At 40.2% G+C, this 19,431-nt stretch overlaps 1 protein-coding gene across 1 annotated transcript in view; it reads right to left on the minus strand.

Annotated features, from left to right (window-relative positions):
- ANXA2 (annexin A2) overlaps nt 1-19,111 on the minus strand; it is a 57,567-nt gene extending 38,456 nt beyond the window's left edge. The window contains exons 1-2 of the mRNA XM_036736155.1: nt 19,011-19,111; nt 6,512-6,570 (exon numbers count right to left, since the gene is read on the minus strand). Coding sequence (XP_036592050.1) covers nt 6,512-6,559 — 48 coding nt within the window. The 5' untranslated portion in view covers nt 6,560-6,570; nt 19,011-19,111. The remainder of the gene's footprint in view (nt 1-6,511; nt 6,571-19,010) is intronic.
- Between the last annotated feature and the right edge of the window lie 320 nt (nt 19,112-19,431).

Genomic DNA, 19,431 nt, shown 5'->3' on the forward strand with positions numbered 1-19,431 from the left:
CTTACCAAGACAGACAGGGATAGTGACTAAAGGGAATAAAGGAAATAAAGGACTCTTGGGGAGGAAACCTTCTCCGCAACTTATCATCCTGGAGAACTGCCTGGAGCACCAAGAAGTTAAGTGACTTGGTCACCCAGCCATGTGTCAGAAGCAGAGCTTCTTGAACTCAGAACTTTTGGGCTTCAAAGCCAGCTTTCCATTATACCTGCTGCTTCTCAGTTCCCAGAAGGAAGAGCATACTTGATCTCAGTAAGAATATGTGTGTATATACATACATACACATATATATATACATATACACACACATATGTGTGTATATATATATATATATATAACAGCTGTACAATTTGGGGCCAGATAATAATTATTAGGACATAATTATAACTCCTGAAAATCACAAATTAATTGCCAAGGTACTAACCACTAGATTTTTAAGAGCTTTGATGTTGCAATAAGAGCCATTTGATATATTCCTCATTTGGTGGAAATTGAAGTATTTATCCCATGTCAAAGACCAAGTGCTATTTTGAAGCCTGTACTTCCTTAGCACCTCCACTAAAATCCCACTGTTATGCCTCACTATGGTGTGGGAGGTCACCCTGGGTCTTACATTTAATGCCAGGTGAGTGCAAGCTGTAGTGGTCCCTACCAAATTGGAAAAGCTTTAAGCACAGGCCTAGTGAGCCACTCTATGTCTGCTCATTTTTAGCCGAGTTAAGTTCAAAGAAGCTGATTACTAGGATGGTAAATTTTTCAGCCTCATTAACTCTCTAAGAATACCTAGTAAGTCATGGAGTGTATCAATCCATGTCAGTGAAAGGAGTACCGACTCCCACAAAAGCCTGGATCCCTGAAGTATTAAAGTCTTTCCTCAACTATGTTTGCAACACAGGTTGTTGTTGTTGTTCTGTTTGACCTTTGTTTTCAAAGAGGACCATGATGTCAGGGAGATGATGACGTGACTTGCAGTTGACTTTGCGTGAGGGAGGGCTGTGCAAGGTCACCAGCCTCACTCTCTCCTCCAGAGCCACCTGGGTCCAACGGCCAGATATTCATCAGGCGGACTAGAAATGACCCAGTTTGCTACACAGAAGATGACAAGAATGATAATGGAAAATATTTTTCCTAGATAATACCAAAACCATCATCTATTTATATTTGCAAAGATAATCAGAATCCAGAGTTGAGTTGTAGCTCACAGGGCTTATTTTTCCAGATTCTGCCTGTTCTTTTCCAAAAATAATAGTAAGTAGAAAAGGTTTTGTCAAAATACAATCACTATACTCAAACAAGAAGAAATGGACAAAGGCAACTGTCTGTAAAACCTCAGAGGCAGGGACTTACATTTGCCTAGATTAGTTTTTGGGGGTGGGGCAGAGAAGCGTCTTTGTTTTTGCTTAAAGCTTCCAATTAATTGCTTTATTTTCCATTTTGTCCTCCACATACAAGAGATATATCTACCAGGAGGAAGCATGGGGCAGTGGAAAGGGTGCTGCATCTGGAGGTAAGGGCTTAGGCACATATCCTTGCCCAGCTACTTCTAACAACTATGGCAGAGCTAAATCACTAACTCCTCTGAGCCTTAGCTACTAAAATGAGGGGACTGAAATAGATGACCTCCAAATCTAATCTATTAGCCTCCAAGTGTGTATACACACACATCAAAATACCTCATCCTAAGTGTGTAGATTTCTACATCAAGGAATGCATCCCAAATCATAACGAATGAAGTGAAAAACTATAAGAAATGCATATTTTTTAACAATCCTGGCAAGAAAGAGTTCACATTTACTTAGCATTTTAAGGTGTGCAAAGCAATTTCCTCACAATAACAATCCTAAGAGGTCAGTGAATGTAAGGATTATTGGCATTTTACATAAGACAGAACTGAAGCTTTAAAGGTGAAATGACTTGGGTCACATGACAACTGACTGCTAGCAAGAGGATTCAAACCTGGGTCTCCCAGCTCCAAGTCCAGAGTTCTTTCTGCTACACACCACACTGCCTTTAAATCAATTCCATATCAAGCAGTTGGGCAGAAACACACATTATTTCACCTCTGGACACACTTCTGGAGTTGTGATCTTCCAAACAACCTACAGCTTGTGTTGTCAACGGGAAGAGTAACTTCTTTTAAAATAAGCTGTGAAACTAAGACACAATGCTTCTATTCCCAAGAAGTTCCCTGTGGTCTAGGGTAATGGAGAGGGTGTAGTGGAAACAACACTGATTTGGTAGTCAGAGGGCCTGGATTAAAATCCCTGACCTTTATTCTCCTGGGTAACTTTGGACGAGTTGTCTAATCTTTCTGGGTCTCAACTGCTTCATCTGTAAAAGGAGGGCACTAGACTAAATGACTTCTAAGGTCCTTTCCATTTCTAAGTCCATGACTCTAATTTGAGGGATTCATCCATAGACAGGGATAGAACAATTGGAGAAGGGATAAAGTATATAGGCACGTGTCTATGCATATAGGTGTGCGGATATATGTACATATACATATGTGTATGCATGAGTATGTATGTGTGTATAGATGTATGCATACATATATGCGTATATATACCCACGTCTGTGTGTATGAATTATGAGCTTCTGAAAGCTGGGGCCAAGTCTCACCTAGTTGGGCAAGATAAGGATAAAGGTGATTGTATCAGTAAAAGCAAACTCCAGAAATCTGGGGATGGGATGGGCAGGGCAGGGATGGGCAGGGCGGGTATCTATAAATTACAACAAAGAGACTGACAACTATTTATTTAAAACAAAACTAATATCCAACTCATCTGGAAAATAACCTGAAATCATACGAGAAAAGGTACTAAAGTGTTCACGTCCTTTGACTCAGAGATCCCACTCTTGTTATCCCAAGAAGATTAATGATAACAACAACAAAAAAAAAGACCAAAACAGACAAAAGCATTCCCAAAAGCATGATTTGTGATTGCAAACGGCTAGAACCAAACTACATAGGTAATGACTGGGGTAATAGCTAAGCAAACTGTGGTATACTGAAGTGGCAAAATATTACTGTGGCATATAGAATGACAAATAGGAAAAATTTAGTGAAACCTAGCAAGGATTGTTTGGCTTTTCTTTTATCAGGAACTCAATCATCAACTCACTCAAACATTTCAATCTATAACATAAACAAGATATAAGAGGCTTGCAGATGATGTCATGAACATTTGTCAGTTACAGTTTGTTTTTAAAAAAAAAAAACATCTAATGTTAGACTAAAACAGAGTAGTTACAAAACTACTCCATTTTTCTACATCCCCTTATGTAACCTTTTCATTTTCTTCTGTATATTTTTTAAAAGTTTCATTAATGCTTTCTTTTTTCTTATGAGAAGGAGCCCATCCTTTTAATAAATACACATAATCCAGAAAGCCAAATCTGCACACTGACCACATCTGAGAATACATATGTCCTTCTGCATCTTGAGTCCATTACCTCAAGGTCTGTTGTGAGAGATAGGAAGGAAGGAAGCTGAGCCAAAAGAACACAATATATACTGGAAGAGCAGCAACGTAAATGATGAAAAACTAAAGGTCAAGCGCAACAGAACAAATTATTAAGTTCAAATACATATCTTTCTCTTCTGTCAACAAACTGTGGAAGACTAAAGTAGAAAAATGTGTACTCTTTTTTAAGACAGTTTTGCTTAACTGTTTTCAGGAAGGTATGTGGTACGGGAGGGTGGGGAAGGATATGTCCACTTTGTCAAAACAAATAAATAAAAGTCCGAATATATCAGACAATCTGTAACAAACATTAATCCTAACCAATGCCAAATAACATTCTTTTTTTAAAAGTAATCATGGAAAGTATAAAGTGCTCCACTCAACTTTTTAAAAATGTTTTAATGTCTTTTGTCTTTATATCACAATCATTTCTGAACCCCATCCCTCCCCACTGAAGACTCTCTTGCAATAAAGAAAAACAGCTAAGGAAAACCACCAAAAACCAATCTCTTATAATACACTCGACATTCTGTCCTACTAGTTCGCCACTTCTCTACAATTAGAAGAAAGTATTTTTCATTGTCTATCCTCTGGGACCATAACTGGTTTTTCAATTCCTCAGAATTCAGCATCCTTTTAGTGGTCCTTTAACGTTGTTGTGATCATTGTCTATATTATTATTTAACTGCTTATCTAACAACATATCAGTTCATACAAATTTTCCCCATGATTCTCTGAATTCTTCATTTGTTGCTGCACAATAATAATCCCTTATAGTCACATATTCTAAGTTGTTCAGCCATTCCCCAATCAATAGGCACCCATTTTGTTTCTCTAGTTCTTCACTTCCACAAAAAATGCAACTTTGAATATTTTGTTGTATGTGGGACCTTTCTGTTTATCTCCTTAGGCTATGTAACTGGTAGTAAGATTGCTGAATCAAAGATCAAACCGTTTAGTCACTTTTCCTGGATAATTCCAAATTATTTTCCCCAAATTTTTGGACCAATTTCCCAAGAGCAGTGCATATTGATGTCTCTGACTTTCCACAGAGACTTCAATCACTGTTTCAATTTTTGGTCATTTTTGTGAATTTACAGATATAAAGTAAAATCTCAGCTTTGTTTTAATTTCAATTTCTATTACTAGTAATTTAGAGTATGTTTTCATATGGTGACTGGTAGTATGTAGTTCTTCTTTTGAAAGCTTGTTTATGTACTATGACTACTTATTTATTGGAGAATGGCCCTTGGTCATATGTACTGATGTTGACTTCTTATATGTCTTGGATATCAGACTTTTATCAGCAATATTTGAGGCAAAAACTTTTTGCCACTTAACATTTTCTCTTCTTATCCTGTCTGCATTGATTTTTGTTTGTGCAAAAGCTTTTTATAGGGTTTTTTCTGGCTAAAACTGTTATTTACGATCACCACTATCACTTGTTAATTACCCCTCCATCCATAGTTATGAAATGTACCTATTTCCGCTCTCCTCTAATATTTTTATGCTGTAACTCATTATGTATCCACTGGTTCTGTGCAATATTCATCAAAACTACTGTGAATTGCATCTGTGTGGTTTTTTTCATCTATTATCATTTCAGTGAAAGTGTATTTTTAAGTGCAAGAAAGGATACAGTTACAAACCATATTACCATTAATAGTGCTGAGTTGTTATTAAAGTTCTCCTTACCAGGAACAGGCTGGGTACATCTCTTTAGAGCCTAACGTTCAGGTACGATCTCAATAGTCTTTCACCTTTCTATTAGAGCAAAGGCCAATATCTGGCCCTCATTCTGTGCACATGAATGGGAATCAGCATGTTTTTAATATGTATCACATACTGGGGGCAGCTGGATGACACAGTGGCTGATCCTGGAGTCAGGAAGACTCAACTTCCTGAATTCCAATCTGGCCTCAGACACTGACTAGATGGGTGACCCTGGGCAAGTCACTTAACCTTGTTTGCCTCAATTTCCTCATCTGTAAAATGAGCTGGAGAAGGAAATGGCAAAGCACTCCAGTAGCTCTGCCAAGAAAACCCCAAATGGGGTCACAAAGATATGGACATTACTGAAATGACTCAACAATAACAAAATCACATGATGACTGTGATTATTCCTACTAACCATTAACAATACTTGTTTTAAGGATATACTTTGAAGATCTGAAATTTTGCCACTGATGTATATTACAACTCCCCTATGACCTAGCACTTGGTCTTTAAGAGTTGCTATAGCCAGAAAATTCTTCACCCTGCAGTGATGGGCTTCTTTGATCTTAATGAGGCTGGTTCTTGGCCAAAAGACACACAGTTCTTCAAGAAGGGTCACAAGAGTGTTATTTTGTTAGTCTTTCCAATTTTGATGCAAGACCTGGAAAAGTTCATCACTTAAAATGTTTTTTTGGTTTTGCACTACTGACAATGGCAAAATTAATGGTGGGAAAAGGAAGCCAAAGAATCTACCTTAATTTCAACCTTAGAGCTCCTCTAGCAATAGAGTTTTTAATCTTTGTCGTATCACGACCTCGCTGGCAGTCTGGTCAAGCTGATGGATCCGTTCTCGGAATAATGTTTTTACAAGTATAAAATAAAAATACATAGGCTTACAAAGGAAGCCAATTATATGAAAAGTTATCAATATACTTTTAAAAAACAAGGTCACTCATCAAGTTAAGAACACCTAGTAGAAATTCATGAATTGGGGGAGGGAAGAAGGAAGGAAAAAGGCATTTATTAAGTGCCTACTATGTGACAGGCACTGTGATAAACCCTCTACAAATATTACCTCCTTTGATTCACTCAACAACCCTGGGAAGTAGCCAGTATTGTTATTTCCACTTTACACCTGAGAAAACTGAGGCGGTGACTTGCCTGGGGTCATACAACTACGAAACATCTAAGGCTAGATGTGAGCTCGAGTCTTGCTGACACCATTTCCAGCACTCTATCCACCGTGCCACCTAGAAGATTAACTAGAAAAAGCAAGAACTACAAGGATTCAAAAGAACCACTTTCAAAATACAACATTGAAGTGAGATACTTACATCACCCTCCAAGTTGAGCTTGCACAAAATTTCGTGAACTGTAGACATCTTGAAAGAAACTGAGGGAACAAAAAGAAAGTACACAAGAAGTTTATGAAGATGCCTTTATCAATGCCACAAGCACATTAGGAGATTTTTCACTTGAGGAAATTGTTATTTTTGCAACTCTGTATTCTCATTTTCAGCTCTTTGGTCTGAGAAAGCACCTAAGCTCACCTATCTCCCTTGCCCTTCTCCCCGCCACCCCAAACCCCACCTCCGCAAAAAAGTCCAACTCATTTACATTTACAAAGCGCTTTTGCATGCATTATCTTATTGGATTCTTTAGACACAAACCTCACCACATACCATTAGTGAAAAAGCCAAGAAAACTTCTAAGTTTAGCCCTAGCCCAGAAAAGCAACCACAAGGTTGACAAGAATTATGAATCTTAAAAAAAAAAATTCACCAGTTTTGTATTTCAAAAAAAAACTAAGCTCTAATTTTTTTTTGAAGAGAGGATCTATCCTATTGTCCACTTCCATCTCTCCAATTTAGACAAGAGATCCAAATAATTCTTTATGAGAAGTTTAATTTAAAATTTCTAACACCTATATCTGACACTTATAACAGTATCTAACAATATCTGACATGTATAAAGAGCTTCCAAGTTGCAAAATGTTTCACATACATTTTCCAGTTTGAAACTCACAACAACCCTGTGGGATGACTAGTTCAGGTTCTATCATCCCCATTATGTTGATGAGAAAATTGAGGCCCAGGGAGGTTAAGTAACTAACAGGTCAATGCTATTTGAATTCCTGTCTCCCATTCACTACTCATAGTACTGCGCTGCCTCTCATTGGTCAAGTTCTTTAAGAGAAAAAAAACCAGTTAGGATCTGAGAAGTCACTTACTTTTCTGCATTCATTATTTATTACAAGCATACTTTTAAAGTCAAAATTCCATCTACAAAAAGCTGCAGATGTAAGTCACAGTTATTTGCCAAAACTAAGTCTCTGGCTCCTCATAAAAAGTAGCGATGAAGTTTTCCAATAAACAATTTGTTCTGTCCTTCCGAAATGTAATTAACATTTTGGAAATGGCTTTGTAAGACATGGATGTGACTCCAAATCAAGACCACTTAACTTATAGTGATTTTACTAAGCAACAATTCATATTTATTATTAATAATTACTGCCCTGAAGCAAAGATGTGAACAAACTAGTCATGAGCACAATAGTCCATATGTTTTTCCAGTTATTTAAAAAATTCCTTTGTAGTTGCTAGAAATCCAGAACTCAACCAACCCCCATGAAACACTGAAAGCTGGTACTATCAATAACCAAATTCCTTATGTTGAGACATAAAATGGCTGGAATTCAAGCCAGCTGCTCATAATTAGTTAATGCTCTTACTTGGGCTGCATGAAACATTAAAGGCTGAAGTTTGGCTAACCCAATCTTATAATCATACTGTTCTAGGGAACAACATATGCTACCAGCCCCTGCCACTAAGGGACATACAATTAGCAGTACATTTTATCTGATCCCTAGCAATAAGGGTTCATTCAGTCCAAACTCCCAACAAAGGCCAAATGGAACACAGTCATGCTCTCTGATGGAGAGCTGAAATGTGGTATGGCATTTTAGTTGCTGCAGAGGCCATCTGCGGTCCCACAGAGGCCTTCCTTGCTTTCTCTAAACCCCCTTTGTTCAGAGAAATCCTGCCCCTACAAAGGAAATACTCTGTTCTACTCAGCAGCGTGTTTTAGTCTGCTAGCAAAATGGTGCCATGGATTACAGAACTGGAGGAGTATTTGGGAAAGTCATCCTTGCTATGTTATAACAAAATACTGAGCAAATTCTAGGTACAATCTCTAAGGGAGGAGGGAGGGAGAGAGATAAGATAACAGGATGACTTATTTCTTGGAAATAGTGCACCTCTTATGAAGGTTTAACCCTGGGCTGTTTTCAGGCTTACACCTCTCATTCAGCTAAAGCTGATGGAATTGTTGCAAACACAGATGAGTCTCAAGGAAACCCAAAGCAATTCTCTCCCAAGTCTTTTAACCCCTATTCCCAGTTCAACCCTGGGTAGGTACACCGAAATCTGGGCTGGGGGTAGGGTACAGCTAAGTTATGAAACCAAAGCATAGGTTTGGGACTGCATTAGCATGAGCCTGAAGAGTCAGAGGAACCTACATCAGATGTCAAAGCACTAGTCTAGAATAGCTAGAAACAGTGATACTATCCTACGACTGATTGTCACTTCTGGAATTTTCAGAGTGACTATAACTCAGCTCTTGGTGGGCTTCCCAGGACAACTAGACCCTAACGACTCCTCCATGCTCGTATGAGTCTGCTGCATCTTTGCAAGGAAATTTAGATTATTTTCCACAGATGCAGGATAACAATGGGGCAAATATGCCCTCTTACCTTCCAGTCCATGATATATTTACTCCCTGCTGCAAACATAGAGGGAGGGCAACTATTAAGAGATAGAGAGCTAAAGTGTAAAATGATGTGCCTCTCCTTATGAATAAGTATGAATTAAAGTTTGCCTGTCTGTGAAATCAAATACTGCAGAATCAATTTTGATGCTTCTGATGTATCTGCTAAAAAGGAAAGCTTTTCTTTCAAGCTAGAAGGGACAGATGGAAACCTCTTCAAGCCCTGACAAGGTTTAGTAGACAGCTGTCCAGACATGTAACATATATGCATTCCAGCACTAAAGAAGTAATCAAATGCGTTGAGTATACTCTCCCATAACATTTTCTTCTCCAAATTTACATCATATGAAAGAGGGGTGGACTACATGAGGAAGGAAAATTAAAACTGATTCTTTGGGTTTTAGTCAGTATCACTCTCATGGAATCTAGAACCAAATGAATCCTTATTGTTCAACCTTATCCAAACTCTCACTCTACAGAAATGAAGCAGAGATCCATAGATCTTAAGGGACTTGTCCAAAGTCATACATGCAACATAAAGAAGTCAGGATACAGCCCTGGATTCAATGTTCTTTCCAATGTACCACACTGTCTGCTTGCATTCTGAGCCTTAATATATGCTGTTATTCCTTCTCTCTTCTACTTATCCACCATACCAATCTACACCAGATTAATCTTCCTAAAGCCCTCCATTGATCCTTTTACCCCTCTGTGCAAAGTAATTTGACTGGCTCCCCACTGCATTAAAAAAATACCAAACTCTTTATCACCACTGCCTTTAAAAGAAAAATAAAAAGGGCAAACTCTTTAACTTTGCATTCAAATCCCTTACAAACTGTCCCAAAACTATTTTTCCAGCCATATCTCCCATTACTCCCCAACTGAAACCTACCTTTCCCTCAAGCTGGTCTACTAACTTACTCCTCAAACACACCTTGAGTCACTACTCAGGCCATTCCTTCTCCCATGGATGCCCTTTCCTGCTCACTTTCCACTTCTCTGCCCCATCCCCTACCTGCCAGTCAGATTTTCATCTACTTTCAAAGGTCCCCTGACATTATACGCCCCACCTTCCAGAAAGACTTCTCTGGACACTCGCGCCTTCTGAATGGTCTCTCTCCCAACTCCTGTAGAACTTTGTTCATGCTACTCAAAGACAAATTAGCTTATAATGCCTTAGTCAGTAGTTGTTCTTGGGCAGTCTTATCTCTCCTACTCAACTGCAAGCTCTTGAGAATCAGGAAAATTGTCTCAATGATCTTTGTATGCCCTGTAACTAACTTCTGTGTGCTGACACTTCTAGGCACATTCATATGCCTGAAAAAACTATTAATACATTGTAACTGTCATTAAAAATGAAAGTACTTTGGGTATGCTATTACAGGCGAGGAGTTAGTAAGACCTCACTTCAAGTGTGGCAATTAATTAATACAACTAATAGCTGTGTAACCCTAGGCAAGTCACTTAACCATTGTCTGCCTTAGTTTTCTTATCTGTAAAATGGAGGCATTTGAGGGCACATACTTCCCAGGGTTGTTGTGAGCAAAAACTGAGATAATATTTGTGAAGTGTTTTGCAAACCTTACAATCCTGTATAAATGCTAACTATTGTTGCTGTTAATATTATAAATGATGACATTGAAAACATTAATGAAACTACAAACAAGATAATACAGAGCACATTCTGTGCCCATCAATCATGGAACAGCTGAACAAGTTGTGGTATATGAATGTAATGGAATATTATCATGCTAGAAAAACCTTGAAAGATTTAAATGAACTGATTCGGTGTTAAATGAGCAGAACCAGGAGAACACTGTACACGGTAACAGCAATATTGTATGATGAATAACTTTGCTATTCTCAGCAATGCAATGATCCAAGACAATCCCCAAAGAACTCATGGTGAAAAAATGCTATGTACCTCCAGGAAAAAAAAAAAAAACAACCCGATTGAGTCTGAATGTAGATTGAAGCATACTACTTTTCACTTTCTTTGTTTTTTTTTTCTTTCACAAAATGACTAATATGGAAATGGGTTTTGCATGATTGTACATGTATAACCTATATCAGATTGCCCATCACCTCAGGGAGAGGGAAGGGGAGGGAAGAAGGGTTAGAATTTGGAACTAAAAACTTTAAAAAAATGAATGTTAAAATTGTTTTTACATGTAATTGGGGAAAATAAAATATTATTTAAAAAGAACAACAACAAAAAAGAACACATCCTGGAGTTGGAGTCAGAAGAACACCATATAAATCCAACTTCTATCACTCTGGGACCCTGGGGAAGCCATTTCATCTCCCTGAGACTCAGTGTCCTCATCTGTAAAACAGAGCTTTGGACTAGATGGCTCCTCAGGTCTTGCCCAGATCTAAATATATGATCCTATGAAACAAAAGGCAGTCTATATTATAACTAGAGGAGAATTTTGGGGTGAATATCACATTTATAGGTGGGGAAGGGGAAAAGCTCCTCCAAAATGAGTGTTTTCTCTGCACACACGTAAACCATTAAGAGTAAGGGTTAACTCATTTTCACTTTAGGAATAAAACAGGATATTCCCTCTTCATCCCATCAAATCTGGTAGTGTTACAAAGCCATTGTGTATACGACTAATTAGTCGCCAGAGGAAAGAGTCAGCTTTCCTGCTTATGCCACTTGTAAAAACATTAGTTTAATGTTGTATATTTGATTGATGCGAGTATGTCCATATGCCAGTGTCCTTCCAACGAAAGAGGAAAACAAACTGGAATCAGCCTGCAAGTGTAGAGAAAGCTAAGAACATATTCTATCAACCAGTTAACAAGGATTAACTGAGACTCTCCTACATGTTCAGGACACTGTCAGGGTCTGTGAAAAAGAGCCAGGTCCCTGACCTCAAGGTCCATGGACTCTACTTGGGAGGCAAAACTGATGTTTCAAAAAATCAGAGAACAAGTAAGGGCTAACTACAAACGAGCAACAGGGCTAAAAGCAACTGGAAGACAGTAGTTAGAGAAGGCTTTGTGGAGAAAGGAGAAATGGCAGGGAGAGACAGGACAGTCTTGAGCAAGGACTTGAAGAGTAGGTAAGATTTGGATCAATGAGAGTGGGGAGGAGGAGTGGAAAGGGCTCAGTCTGTGGAGTGGGGAGACTGAAGTATATGGAGAAAGAAAACGTGAAAAGGCAAGCAGAGTGGGGCCGGATACAGAGGACCTTAAAGAGCCAGGTAGAGGAGTTTGGAGCTGCTCACTGAAATTCATTTCCCCTCCAAACTTTTTATCTATTATAAATAATTTATACAATTATATTATATAATTATATGTAATACATTATATAATTTTTATTATAAAGGATTCATTGATTATAAATTTTTATTTATTTTATTTTACAAATTTAACATGGAGGAAGGCAACAGGGCGTAATGGATGAGTTCTGGATTCTGACCTGCGCCTTGATCTCAGCCAAAATCACTTCATTCTCGCCTGTCTCAGATTCCTCATCTCTAAAATAGGAATGATACTTGTACTACCCACATTTCAAGTTTGTTATGAAGTTCCAATGAGATCATCCGCATTAAGACCCTGGTAAATCATAAAACGCTGTATCTACATGTTGTTTAACTATTGCTTTGAGACATTTAAACCAAGTCAGAAGGCTAGACAGAATGAATGAGTCCCTATCTGAAGACTACCCTACATTCACAAAATTATAGAATCATAGCTCTGGGGCTAAAAGGAACCTCCAAAGCCCTCTAGACCAAACGCCTCATTTTACAGATGAAGAAACTGAGCCCCAGGGAGATTGAGTCACTTGCCCAAAAGTCACAGTAATCATTAATGTTAAGAGCAGCAATGGCCTTCCAGGCCCTCCCCTCCTTGTCCTACAAACTGATTACATGGAATCTGGAAAGAGACTTTCCTTTAGGTATTTCCAAAGCCTTAACCTCGCCTAGATTCTTGATTTGCCCCGACTTGCTTAGAAAAGCCATTTCAGCAAATCTGTCCTGTTGATAAGCACTCTAACACATTCTGAACTCTGATTCCCAGAAACAGGTTGGGTGAGTCAAGAATACGTAGATTTCACTGTCTAAAAAAAACCAAACCCACTTTGGATTAAGCAGCCTACCTATGTAAAACTGTCTTTAACAATCCATCATTGGGGTAAGCGGCCACACCTATGTAAAACTGTCTAACAATTCATCATTGAGGTAGGGAAACAGACTTGGAAGTCAACCATTAATGCAAGCAAGGCAACTGATGAGTATTTTCTCTCAGCTTCAAAATATCAATAAGAAACAGTTGTTTCTCTTATTAGGAAAAGCTCTTCCAGTATAGACTCCTAGAATGTGATAACTGAAGGGGGCTTGGAGATTTATCTACTCATTTTTTAATTCCCTCATGCAGTACTTTACACTGGCTAGGTACTAAAAGGTTTGTCGAATTAAATCTAGTCCAATTTAAAGAAGAGAAAGCTGAAATTCAGAAACGTTTGGTGCCTTGCCCAAAGTCACACCACTATTAAGTTACAGAGCTGTAGGGTTATACCTAAGGTGGAGTTGCCAGAGCTTTCCCATAGGGTGCCAATATTTAATAGGTGCTAATACCACTGGCAGTCATTCAGCAAGTAGAAACAGCTAAATTCCTGATAAGTAGGAAACTAGGGGATGTTCAAGTTGGCTGCGCCTCATTGGGGATATTCCTTCTCCCTCTCCTGGCAAGAGTCTCCCCAACAAAGCCTTTTGTACTGAGATTTAAGGTCTTTCTTTCAATCTTGCCTTGCCCCTTCCAAGTGATTTAGAGAGAAAAAAGTGCTTTGAGGCTGACCTTTTTGCTTCTTGCCCCAGGTGCCAAAATTGTGACCTTCAGCTCTGCAGGCTAAGATTTACACCCACACTTTCCCTTCTTTCCACCAAGTCTTGGAGTCTTCTAGTAACAAAGCAATTAACATGCATTTATTAAGCACCTCCCATACATGCTATGTGATAGGGGCATGAAAATTAAACATTCACTTAAATTGCTTACAGAGTAAAGATTTCATGACTATTTAGTTCTCAGAGGAAGAAAGCTATCTAAAGAGACTATAAACATTATCTCAAAGATAGTTTAATGATTTGAGGTTTTGTTTTTTCTAATCCCTGTTCTCATGAGGAGTTTGTCTTGCCCCACAATACATAATAATAATAATAAAAAAACTCATCACAAACTTTCCTGGAGAGGTAGCTTTAACTAATTATCCAAAAAAGAAGAAAAGCCACTACAATAAAGAGGTGAGCAAAAGTTGCTGTTTTGTTTTGTTTTAAATTAAACCCAAAGGTTAATCTTCTGAGGGATAAAAAGCAACAGCAGCGATTATGAATAATGCTATTTTAGTTAGACACAGTCTTAGAAGGCATCAAGCATTAACAGAAAAGGCTTATTTCTAGAGCAAATAAAAAACACATTGAAAGAGGCCAGTCTAAAGAGCCAAACTTGAATTCCTGCCAACAGTTTCACGCACACCCCCACACTGCACAGTTACACGTGGAATGTTGATGGGGTTACCACAAAACAGCGCCATAGCAACCACCATGCCAATCAGCCAGAACAGGATGACGAAGTCTATGAATTTTAACCAATAAAGCTTGAGAGGGGGAAGATTGAGCCTTACTCAGACCTTTTTCCAAAGTACAGCCTTAGAACACTTGGTTTCACAGTTTCTCAATTAAAGTCTGAACTAAAGACCTCCATATGATTCACCAGATGAATATCATATGCCTATATGTGAGTTTCTACGTGCATGTCCTTCCCAGAAGTCCAGAACAGCCCTGATCAAGTAAGACTGGGTGAACATTTAAAAATAAAATAACCCATCTTGCTCTGACTTGTTCTTATACAGGCTTACAGACAAGTCAGGGCCTTTCTGGTTCGGTTTCTTTGCAGCTCTCCAGAGAAGATACTGGGTTAGAGTGGGTGTCCAGGAGAAACCCAACAGGAAGTAACTACTCCACTAACTTGGAGAAGTAAACGGTGTTTTCAGTTCTGAAGAAATCATGGCCGCTCATCAAAGGTGCAGGAGACAACTGAATTTTAGCAATTAATGACCATACACCATATTTTCATGACCATATCACATATGGAAGACTAGACCAAACTATTTCCTTAAGTAAGAACTTGGTGGATGCGTTTTTCCAAAAACAAAAAATACATCTCTCCTTTCAGCGTAAAGGTGAGAAACTATGAGTTAGAAAAGTAGCATATTCTTTCAGATTTGGTAGCTTTTGTTGGTTGGCTTTGCTTATTGGTTTTTCTTTTGTTAAAAGTGAAGGTTCAATGTTGGGAGGGGGTATATCAGAAAATGGTAATAATTTTTTTCTAATTAAGGAAAAAAAGTCATCCAAGAAACTGAATGGAAAAGGAAGTGAGCTAGGAATAGATTCAGGGACGGAGGGACAGTACATGTGCTGCATACAATGTACCTCATGAAGTTTTAAAAGACCTGGAGAGCAAGCCTGTATCCTACCCCACCCCTGCCCCCCACTCCTGAATAGACAGATCCTCTATGGAGAATGGGGGGAGAGGGGAAGGGAGGGGAGGGGATGCAAATACAAATCCCATAGAATGAGAAAGAGTGAATGGGATGGAAGGTGTATCTCTGCAGACCCACAATGAAGAAGTTTAGTATCAATATGAGCTCTCTTTTTCACCCCAAGCAAAAGTTTACAAAGACAAGCCCAGCTCCTGGATCCTCTGATGGGACAGGCCTCCCCAGACACTACTCCTGTGGTTTCCATTTAATGGTTCAAGGTGTTCACACTGATGTTCCAAGTGGTTTGTGCTAAATATTCTTTAATGGCACCTTATGCAGTAAATAATTGCCCATTTATGTTACAAACATATTTTTCTTCTGTAACAAGACTAAGGATGTTTGAAGCCTTTTGTTTGTGGTTGTTGAAAGGAATCTGAGGAACAAAAAAAGTTGGGAACCCCTGCGCCATGCCTTTGATTATATACCCTGAAGTGTCGCAGAGATTACAAGGCAGTCATCCTATTGGTCCTGGAAACACTAGAGGCAATATTGTAACAGCACTGTGGGACATGATGTAAAGTGGCCTTGAGACTTCCTCTGATCAACGGTGATGAGTGTACTGCTTGGGAGTGGCAAAGGAGGGAAAAGGATTTGGATTCCAAGAGCCAAAGTCCCCACCACTCCCTTCTCAGCAGGAAAGGCAGGCCACAAATTAGCCAGTATTAGTTCTCTTGAGTCAGAGCTAACAGAGCATTCTGGAGGCAAGGACTATGCATTATAGGATTGAACGTTGCAGGGGACCTTGGAGACCATCTAGTCCAATTCCTTCATTTTATGGATAGGGAATCAGAGGCACAAAGAGCTTAAATAATTTGACCAGTGTGAGGGCAAGTGGGGCAGCTGCCCAGGGCGCTCCAGAAGAGATACAGGACCACTCTGGCAACAGAGCTGACAAGTCCTAAGCCTGGTCACCTCCTGACTTCTCAACTGCTCTCTATCTCTGCCAGGGGGTGAAAGATTTCTGCTTTAGAAAAAGGACAAACTACATCGAAAGGAAGGTAATTTTTAGTGAGCATGATTCCTTCTGATGTGGCAGGCCGCTGGAACAGGGTGTGGCAGCAGTCAAGCACCAGGGGAAATGGAGATCCCCATGAATAAAAAGGAGGAACGGCTTGTGTCTAATTAATTCAGACAATTACATCTGAAGATAGGTCAAAGTGCTGGTAACTTTAACCAATACAAGCCCAGGACAGGCTACCTGAGATATTTATGTGAAGACTGACTGGTTAAAAATGGAAGCTCTCAGTATGACCATCAACTCCAATGCTACAAGTGTTATTCTTTTAATGAGCCATTTACCCCCATCTCTTACAGCCCTATCAACTACGGCAGTAACAGAAAATTGATTCTTTATTTCCAATGATCTTTGTAACCATCTAAAGCAGGTCTGTAGGATTTATGAGGATTTGTGTCTCCTGAATGAAGACCTGGTACCCAATGGATTGGTGCCATTAAATCCATCACCCGAGGAAAAACACATAGCCCCTTAAATCAATAGCAATCAGGGAAGCAATGTGTCTCTCCTTAGACTGTTTTTTCCAAAGACTATTTAATAGAAATATCAGTCGGGAAGCCAGGGGTCATAACTACAAGAATAAAATCAATCACGGCTTCAGCAACACAAAGACATAATGCATTAATGTTGCATTTCCAATCCATATTTATATTCCTGACCAGTAAGCAACTTTTATCAAGCCTTTATCGTGGGCAGGCCTCTTAAAAGAAAATGGTGGATATTACAGACAGGCCTGAAAGAACCCATGCCGCCACTATCCCTGCCACACCCACTCATGGTGCGGCAAGTGAGTCATCATGCTGCCATGGAAAAACCGTTTGTTCTGAAATCGAAGGACTTCAGGTTTGAATCCTAGCTCTTCCAATGAACTTCCTAAGGCTCTTCCCAGGTCTAACATTCCATGATTCCCCTACCTCGGCTCCTTCTGAAATAATTTATAAATAAGCTTTTTGGCCCAACCCTGTATTAAAAGTGTGGTCTTTTTTTTTTTAAGTAGAAACTCCAGTTCCAGCCCCCAAGGAGCCCAAAATCCATTAGGGGATAGATGAACATACTTCTGGATGCTCTAAAATGGGTAACTTACACCCTTAGGTCACAGGATGTGGAGATGAGAGTGCCCTTAGAAATAATCTAATACTACTGTCTCACTGGACAGATATGGTAATTGGGGGCTGGGAGGTGAAGTGATTTGTCCTAGGGTCATAGAGGTAAGAGTCAGAGACAGAATTTAAACCCCGCTTCTCCAACTCTAAATGCAGCTCTCAGTCCACTGTACCATGCTCTTACTTTTACTGCAGGCACGTAAGGAGAACAGTTAATATCATCCCCATTTTACAGATCAGGAAGCCAATGTTTTGAGGTTTTGCGTTTGCTGCTGTAATCTGTATCTATTGCTTTTTCCATTCTATCCAGCCAGCACAGGTCCGTCATAAATTCACTTGATCCATCCCAGTAGCAGCCACTTGGGCCTAAATCTATTTGGAAGACAACGCCTCTCTGAATTCATACACCCACTGAATTAGAACCAACACCACCTCCTACCCACATTAACATCCTGTTAAGCCGCAGGCAAAAATGGCCCTTTTCACTGAAAATCGGCCACAATCCTGCCCTACTGCACCAATGCTGGGGATCCAGGGGGGAGCTCCCCAGGATCCGGGGATCCGTTGGTAAAGGCTGCTCCCACCCCCTCAGACCACACAGAAGAAAAAAGGGTGAGAAGAAAAGAAAAAGGAGAGGAAAGAAAGGGGGATAAGAGGAAAGAAGGGGAAGAGAACATATAGGGAAAGAAAGGAAAGGAAGGAAGGAAAAGAAAAACAAAAGAAAAAAGAAAAGGACGACTCCCAAGAACAGAAGGTTTTACGCTACTATATCAATCTATGCCAGCTGTCGGATTTCCCTCATTATGCAGCAATGCAACCAGACTAGCTCTCCCCGGTTACTTCCAGTCTTTAAAACAGAGAGGGTTGGACGAAGAAAGTTAATTGAACCCTTTTTTCAGGTCAGTTACTTGACTTCGGAAATGTCGGTGCACTTTTTAAATGAATAAATTCTGAAAACCCCACTTGGTAGAAACTTCTTGAAGCTGCCTTGGCCATCTACCACTGCCACGCCCTTACCTCTCCTGGGCAGATTCCTTTCCCCTGGAATGCAGCCACCCTTCCCTCCCAGCTGTTCACCCCCTATCCCCTCGCCCCACGCAGCAGTCTGAAGCTGGGGGCCCAGCCCCACCCCATGCGGCCTGCGCGCAGGCTGGGGGGCTCAGCTGGGACTAGCCACACTACTATTCTCCCTAGACGTCCTGCCCCTAGCGCGAGCCCTGCGCCCAAGGAGACCCTAGAGCAGGATGAGCCCCTCAACTGCTGCCCATTTCCTGGTTGTCAGCCCCCTCCGCCCCAAAGCAACTCAGAGCCCCTTTGCAATGGCCTTTGTTTTTCTTTCAAGAACTTCTCCCTCCCCGCTCTAGCCGAGCGACGGCAATAGCGGGAGGGCCACTCCTTACCTGTGCCAAGCGCTGACAGGGCAGGGAGCTAGTCGGGCTTCAGGCAGAGCCGGGACCGCTTGGGTGGGGTTTTTATCCTCTGCCACATCCTCAGTAGGAGTAGAATCCCCGCCCCGCCCCTCCCCGCCCCGCCTCCTCTCCCCTCTTCTCTTCTCCCCCTCACCAGGACCTCCCCTGATTCATAGTGACTCACTCACACACATACACACACACACACCGTGGCAGGAAACATTGTGCAAAAACTTAGCTAGCAGGGCGGGGTTCCCCGAGGGTTCAGTCGTAGCCCCAACGTTAACAAGCTGAGTATCAAGTTCTGATCCCTCCAACAAAACCTTCCTAGCTATTATTAGACATCAGGCCCGAACCGTCTTTCTACTCCTTCTGCTTTTCGAAGGTCTACCCTTTGGATTTCTAGCCACTG

Source organism: Trichosurus vulpecula, chromosome 8, assembly GCF_011100635.1.
Source record: "Trichosurus vulpecula isolate mTriVul1 chromosome 8, mTriVul1.pri, whole genome shotgun sequence".
Lineage (NCBI taxonomy): Eukaryota > Metazoa > Chordata > Mammalia > Diprotodontia > Phalangeridae > Trichosurus > Trichosurus vulpecula.